The sequence below is a fragment of the Thunnus albacares genome, chromosome 7, assembly GCF_914725855.1.
Source record: "Thunnus albacares chromosome 7, fThuAlb1.1, whole genome shotgun sequence".
NCBI classification, from domain to species: Eukaryota; Metazoa; Chordata; class Actinopteri; order Scombriformes; family Scombridae; genus Thunnus; species Thunnus albacares.
The window spans coordinates 28,658,885-28,667,082 of NC_058112.1; the positions used below are offsets into that span (position 1 = coordinate 28,658,885).

General features: G+C 41.0%; 1 protein-coding gene across 1 annotated transcript in view; it reads left to right on the forward strand.

Moving 5' to 3' along the window:
* lrriq1 (leucine-rich repeats and IQ motif containing 1) overlaps positions 1-8,198 on the forward strand; it is a 41,668-nt gene extending 33,470 nt beyond the window's left edge. The window contains exons 26-29 of the mRNA XM_044356518.1: positions 397-499; positions 1,387-1,447; positions 2,071-2,191; positions 5,766-8,198. Of these exons, the coding sequence (XP_044212453.1) occupies positions 397-499; positions 1,387-1,447; positions 2,071-2,191; positions 5,766-5,902 (422 nt within the window). The 3' untranslated portion in view covers positions 5,903-8,198. The remainder of the gene's footprint in view (positions 1-396; positions 500-1,386; positions 1,448-2,070; positions 2,192-5,765) is intronic.

Below are 8,198 nucleotides of genomic sequence, written 5' to 3' on the forward strand. Positions count from 1 at the left end.
TTATAACAATACCCCTGAGTCCTCCAAACAAATACACCACCTTAAGCCCAATATAAACACCGGGAGCTTTGACCACAGATCTCTCTCAGCGCTGGGAACCCTGGCCGGCTGTAATTACAGTGAACATGTCAAACGTTGTCACAGATTAGGCCTGTAACCTGTTTATTTGTTAAGCATGCACAATGGTGAGCATCTGTTAACACTTCCCTGCAGTACTGATTATGTCTCCTGTCATTTAGAAACACGCCACCTTCTCCCCCAACACTCACTGTTTAGGCAGCACACTCATTTCTTTGCTACCATTGTCATCAAGAATGTTACTTAACCGACATGAGGAGTTGGAGGTATAAAAATAATCGGCTGTGACGTTTATTTGATGTTTTCTGTCGAGTGCAGTTCGTGAGGTTGAGCTGGGCCTTCAGCAAGCAGAGAAGACAGAGCAAGTGAAGGAGGAGTGGATGCGTAACCAGGCTGCTCAGTCTGACAGGGACTCAGAGAGGTGAGCATTACTCTACTGTAGGTCAAAACACATGCAAAGAATCTATCTTCTACTTTACCTCTAATAGTGTCTAGCCATGTAGATAATTTAAATCGTGTCTGTCAGGGTTTTGAGATATTCGTCTCTGAGATATCACAGTGAGGTCTGAGGATTATCCAGCATAACTTGGACATTGTTTTTGGAAAGACACATTGAACTTTCTAAATTAAAATTCTCAGTGCTGTGAGCACCACAAACAAAATTCCATTCACCGTCACAGTATTGGTGTAGCAGCAGAAATCCCAAAGACAGCTATCTCGCAAGCCGGCCAAATAAAACCCAAGCTGCCTTCATGGCTTGAGACTGGAGGTGCAGGAAGTGAGAAAGTACGTCTTTTTGTATTTTGGATAAATTGCAATCATGGTTTGAATCATTTCGTTTTGTTTCCAACATTTTTTCAACAGTTTGGATGATGGGTTTTACAGCATACAGGGATATGTTTACATCTAGAACTTTTTCTTAATAATACAAAAATCCCAAGACTTTTATTTTTTTAATTAGCTGGCAAATAGTACTCAAATCATATTTTCTGTGCAGATCTGATTTCAGTGTTTGTGTTAAAGCAGAGGGGCAAAGTATTACCAGAATGCAAGAAGAGGTTGATCTTCCTCCAAAATGTGAAATGGGTGAAATGTCTATTACGCAAGCAGTGAGCATATGTTGTATCCTGTGCTACCCCCTACCTTACCCAACAAACAGACATTAAGATTATCATACATGGAATCTGTGTTTATTTTACGATATGTCAGAGGTAATTGCGCAGAATTGAAGAGGGGAAACTGCTGAATTCATTTGAAATAGTGCTAATAACCCATACGTGTGGGCATTTTTTTTTGTCTTCCCTTCAGTGAGCATTTCTTACCAGAGATCAGCTCAGACATTCTGAATGGAGGCAGAGTGCAGCTTGTGGTGAGTACAGTCCCCTCCTGCTTTTCCTTGCAGTTCACTCACTTCATAGAATGAAAGTGAATCTTGATTTGAATCTTTTTTTTTGGAGGGGGGGTGGGGGGGGGGGGGCAGCTGCATGTATGTGGAGGTATGCAGTATTTACATTCACCAGTCAGAGTCATGTCCCGCGCTGTAGGTTCCTTCTCCTGGAGCCTGTCTCATCAGCTTCCATTTAAAGGAGAAAGGACGAGGGGGGGGTGGGAGGGGGTGAGTCTTGGGGTAAGCTCCACAGTGACACTTTCAATTGGATCAACTGGCTGCAATTTCTTCATTTCACTTGCAGAAATCCCTGTGTCACTTTTGAGCAGTGTGCCTGGACCGGAGAACGATACTGATGCTCGTGAGGTCTTTGAAGTCAGAAACTGCTGCTCTCCCTGTACCGTTATAGAGCAGTTTGAGTTATGATCACTGGCAAGAGGAGCCGCCCCCTTCCTCCTGTTTCTTAGATATGTTCAGACTGCAGAGCCGCTGGTTGTTGAATGTTTTTCAAAATGTTGGACTGCTTGCGTGAGACGTGTCACGTTGGGCCTCATTTGTGTGTATGTGTGTGTATGTGTGTGTGTGTGTGTGTGTGGTGCGTGCAGGCTGAACCAGGATACACAGAACTTCTACATCACGCCAGTGGATTGTGGGCCAACAGCAGTTTAGCTGCCCGGCCTTGCAAAGAGAACAATTATCCTCGCAGAAACTCCTTGGGTCATGCAAGTGAGTGTTTTATGTGAACATCTCACAAACTCACACACAAACTCACCCTGTTCCTGAAAAAAACATATATATACTTTTAAATAAACTCTCAAACATAGGACTCAACAAGACCTGAAGTAAACTGACTCTTTTTAATTTTCACTCGCAAAAACTGGTGGTCCAGACATTTATTGCTTATGTTTAATTTTTAGAGATTATTTAGAGAAATTTATCAGATTTTGCTGTTTGTTCTTCCGAAACTCTTAAAATTGAGAATTAATTTATACACACATGCGTGCAGATAAATAGACTTATCATTATTTTTTTTCCAATTATTGCAATGACAGAAAATTTGACAACTAAAACTGAAGAGTAACATAAAAATACTCACATTTAATTTATAAATTCAACAGCAAAATACCGACTCAGTACAAAAGCTAAGCTAACCGTGCACATACATCAATATTCCCTATTTGCTGAAAAGCACAAACCTGACTACTTCTACAGTTATTACTACGTCATAGATTTTGATAACATTAGAGAAGCTTGTCTGCATACCTGTGAGTGTGTGCACAGGTCTGTACATAAACCTGTGTGTACAGATGTTTCCGTGTTTGCACACATGCACCCATGGGTCTCTGGGTCATACAGAGCCGAGTTTGCCGAGCCAGGGATAAAGGCCACTGCTTATTCAGCCCAGACTGAGTCCACCGGTCGGCTGCTTTGGGAGGGGAGGGGAGCTACAAGGTCGGGCCGGGGACAGAGTGCCGTGAATTTCTCCTCTGACAGGAAACGGGCAGAGAGGAAAAAAAAAAAAAAAAAAAAAATCGGTCCTTTCAGCAAAGAATGACTGGCCCTTCTGTCAGGAGAAGTGGGGCTCAGGAGTTTGAGTGACAAAGATGCTACTGACAGCCTGACAGCAGATGACCACATTAAACAAGCCCAGGAATCCGAGTGAAGGAGAGCCCTGTCCACGTTAACGAAGCCAAATTGGATTCCGATGATGATTTTCAAAATGATATCCACGAGGTGCAGCAGCAGCAGAAGTGAGTGTTGTCGTGCTAAGCAGGCAGACCGTTGTTCTCCTGAGGAGTACGGCTTAGAGAAAGAAAGCCTCTCTGTCTTCGCTGATGAAAACACCGCTTATCGTAGTTGTCTCTGGCAAATTGAAATATGAATGTATGTGTAAAGTGAGGTCATTTTAAAAAAAAAGCCAATTAGATATTTCATAAACTTGGAAGAGTGTCTAATGGTCTCAGTAGTACATCATCAAAAACTCCTATCAGAGGTTATTTTAGTGAAATCGGGAAATTAGGAAAATAGGAAAGCAGCTCCTCTGATTCAAATCTTTTGATAGTCAGACTACAGGAGTCAGTTAAAGAGACAAATCAAACTTTATTCATCAAAAAACTTGTATTTCCTTTGCTTCTGAAGTGACATACATACATCAAAGTGAAGGTTTAAAGTTAGAGGGTTCACTGAGTTTGCTATAGCAGTAAAGACTACATGAATACTCTATAACCTACTCAATAACCTACTGCAATGTGATACCCACCACTTGCTGGGACGGTGCCATAAAATGCGTTTCCAGGCTCACAAAATATTTTCATTACATGTGCAGAGGAAACCACTTAAGTTGCATATCTGCTCCCCCAATTTTGTCCGCTGTTCAACCCTAATAGGAGTAAATGATCGAAAACAATTTGTTTGGTCACAGCGGTTGGGTCAAATGTGTGGCCATTTGTTTATCTCCTTACATTTAAGAGCATGACTGCACAACTTGCATTGAAATTAGCAACATGTGTATCAAGTTTTTTGGGCTCTGTTTTTGATTTAGAACAGATAATTGAACAAAAGTCTTTAATAAATGAAATTCAGCCACCAAAGCCGACCTAAAGTTTCTTAAAATAAACACAAAAAGACTGTGGTGGTTTTCTCTTTAAACTACATTACACAAACCATCAGGAGAGGAATAGCGCTGCGTTAAACCACCGACATGAGTTAAATCAAAAACTACAGAGGTGCGATTAGGTATGACTTCAGTTCAATTGTGAGTGGATGGATATTCTATACAGTGTACCAGCTGTGCACGTATTTCGGGGCCGGGTCACCTGCGATGCGTCCAGGGGCCCCCCCCACCTCCTCCGGAGCCCTCCCCGCTGTTCGGCTCCCTGTGTGGGGTGGCCGTGGAGACCGCGGGCCTGGGCTCTACACGTGGAATGCATCATGCCCGCTCGAAGCACTGCCTTTGTTCTGTGTGTTTGAAAAAGCTTTGTACTGATCCCCAGGTGAAATGGAAGGGCCTCTGATACGGCGCACAACGCTCCTGACTGACAGAGCACACAAACACAAAACTTACCTGCTCACGCTTAAGTCTTCACTGTGAGATTTAATATAGTGTCTCGAGTCTGCCGAGACAGAGATCAGAGACACGCTTTATCTCCAAACTAAAGCTAAAATTGCATTTTATAGTAAAAACATTCATATTAAAGTAATGATACATTTTATTATTTAATATAAAGCTAAAAAGAATCCAACAAGCTTTGTGAACAGCTTTAATGCTTCATTCTAGGGCTGCAAATAAAGATCATTTTCAATTAATTTATTAATCTGTCAATTATTTTTGCAATTAAACCAATCGTTTAGTCTACAAAAATGTCACAAAATGCCATCTGATGACATCTTCAGATTGCTTGCTTTGTCTGACCATCAGTTTAAAACCTAAAGATATTCAATTTACAATGATATAAAACAGAGAAAAGCAGCAAATCACAGCACACACATTTGAGAAGAGGGACCCGGCAAATGTTTTTGAAATTTCGCTTGCTAAATGACTTAAAGGAGTAATTGTTTGGTAAGATTTTGGACAGTTTTCTGTCGATTGACTAATTGGTTAACAGGTTGATTGTTTCAGGGCTAACTCGTTCCATTCAAAGTCAAAAGTCGGAAATTCCCTATTGGAAGGTTATGATAATAATCTCTGCGTGCCAGCAGTTTGCTCGAAATCAATAGAAAAGCCACAAGAGTTTTGTTACCCAACATGAAACGAATGTTGTTTCCATTCAGCTTCGCCAATTATATCAGCGATGCCGATAGGCTCGTTAGCAGGTAATGAGAGCAGCTATACAAATGCAAATTTCCTCTTTTATATGTTTCATTTACAACAAATATGTTCTGATGTATTGCATATATTACACAAAATCAAACATTCATAAAGATAATGTCCAGTAGCAAACATTCTGATTTAAGTTAGAACTCCATGAAAGTCATAACATGTTGAGTAGGTCATTCCTCACGTGTACAAGAATTAATAAACTACATTTCTGATGGTAACAGCAACATTTTAATTTGGAGCACATGAGTAGTTCTTTTTCCAGAAACCTACTTTATTGATTATTGATAACCCATATTATTAAGAGCCATAAAAATGGCAGACAAATAGAGCAGACCACGTCACAGTACTGGCCACCCTTTGATTGACGCGTGAGTCCAAATATGTGATTTAAATAGCACAAATCTAATGAATTACCATTTGAAGTCTGCTGGCTTTACATGTGAGATATTGACGTGTTCTTCTTCTATGCTCTTTCTTCAGAAAAAGAGGTTCCGTCTCCTAAACGCGTTACGTCTGCTCCTCCATCGAAAAAGGAACGCATCTCCTTTCGAGACCACCCTGTCCAGTTGAGTGGCGGCTGGGGAGGGGGAAAGAAGAGGGACAAAGTGCACAAGTAAAACACAAACTCTACTGTACAGCCAAGACACCGTTCCTCCCGACCCTGCACTTGCTAAAGCAGCATAAGGCAGACACAGTTATGGTGTTTTTTAAATTTTTTTTTTCATTACCTTTTTGCACTTGATAAGAATACGATATCTATGCATCTATTTTGGTCCAACACATGTTCCTGTTACCTTTGGAAGCAACATAATGCTCACAACAATCTCTATCGTGCAATTTAGGAAATAGCAGAAATCAAAACAGCACAAATGTGATGTCCTAAGTTAATCTTCTTTGTTAGTTATAATGCTATTTTATCGCCCGTGTGGAATGCCCCCTGCAGCTGTTCTTTTTAAACAGAGCTGAAAACTTGGGCTCCCTTTCCTGAAAATTAATCAAGAGCAATAGGACCTGGACCAGCCCAAATATCTTCAGGCGGTTCCATGATGTTCATTCTGCTCAAGTATCACTGCCTGAACGCAGTCGCAGCCAACCAGCACCAAAACACATGGAACAAAGACACAAACCTTTAGCAAATGACACGCTTCATATGCAAATGATGGCAGGAAATAAGAACCAGGACCTTTGATACTCGTGGATTCATGTTTCTTAGGATGTTGAACTTCTGTTATTGCACTCTTTTGATAAAAATATAGGGATTATAGTTTGTAAATATCACAACGGGCTTGCTTTTTCCACCTCTCCTGTGCTCTCTTAGGAGTAAACTTTAATCAAGCCCAGAAATTTAAGTGCAATTTTCTCATTCTGTGGATATATTTAGCCCTCGCTAGCCAACAGTGGACTCGAAATTACTGCCTTTATGAGCCGAGCACAAACATTGGTGTTAGAATTAGAAAGATGTTTTCTTTATTTTCAGTCGTGGATTATAATGGCCTTGTCTGTGTATTTGAATTTGGAGAGCCGAAGCGTCCGTCCACAAACACTGTCCTACCGGAGGTGGTGAACCTCAGGCTTGGAGGTTCCTAGCTGGTCCGCCGCCTGGAAATGATAACTTAATGAATGTCAAAACAAATAGTCAGAGCTGGAGAGTGGCTCCCTGGCAGGAAATGCATGTCGTCTATTTATTTTCCTTCTATCTTTCACTTACACATGTCTGGAGGATGTGTTATGACTGTACACGGGCTGATGGGGATTTTTGTCTTGGAGAGCAGCGTATGCCAGAGATCTGGTGGTCCTGCCCACTCGGGGGCTGTTGTGAAACCCAAGAACACTGCCCTCCTTCAGGGGGTAAACTTATTTTTCAAGCCTCCTGGGGGGGACACCGAGGGGGCGTTTCTCTGTCATCGCACTGTCATGATACAGCTGTGGTGCTGGACAAGTCGGATTTCTATTACAACATTATAATAGAGGTGACCTAAAAGGAAAATATATGCACATTCTGTCACTAGTGTCGTCTTATTTGACACAAGTACTGTCTCGTCCAGGCAAAGTTGTAGGGCTCTTCACTACTATAATTATGTTGTTAAACTATCGTCCACCAGACTTCATTAGATTTGTTTACTTTTAGGTTATGGCTAAATTATATGTAACTTAAGACATTCAAAATCCATTGCCTGGTGAAATGAGCGCTCCACCACACATTAAGATAAGATGAAGAATGTCCCTCTCAGCTCAGACTGCCCTGCCAGCCTGACCTCAAGTCAGCAAACGTTGTCTGGCAGAGAAAAGGTTTTGTATCCGAATCGCTCCAAGCGCTTCCTATAAGTGCATTAAAAGGAGCAGAACAGTCTAGTTCACTAAACATTATACACTGTGCATGTCTAGTGACTATTTTTGAACGCATGCTATACAGTTTTAGATTTTCAGATGTATCTTTTCTTACAGTCAGTCATTGCTTTCCATTTATTTCAAGTAGCAGACGACTTCTTCTTCTTCAAACATCAAGTCGGCATTGATTATTGTCATCAGTGCATCACTGTGTGGTTATGCAGTTTAAGTGCATATTTAAAAAAAAAAAAAAAGCACTGCATTAGCTCACAACAGTTATGTTATTTTGACAGAATATATTGCGATTCAAGCAGCTTCAATAGTGTGCTGATTCATTTTCACATTGTACGGAAATGAATGGGAACCAATGGCTGCCTGGAATGACACAAAAAGCACAATAACATTTCTTGAACTCAACAGCATGACTTGCAAAATGCTCAGCTGCAACGTAATGTGTAAGCGATTTGTTGTTAAAATCGGATAAAACAACACCGTGCCCGAATTTCTCTTGGTTACACTTGTGCAAAAAAACAACAACAACAACAAAAAAAAAAAGAAATAGTGAGGAGGACAGTGCAAGACGTA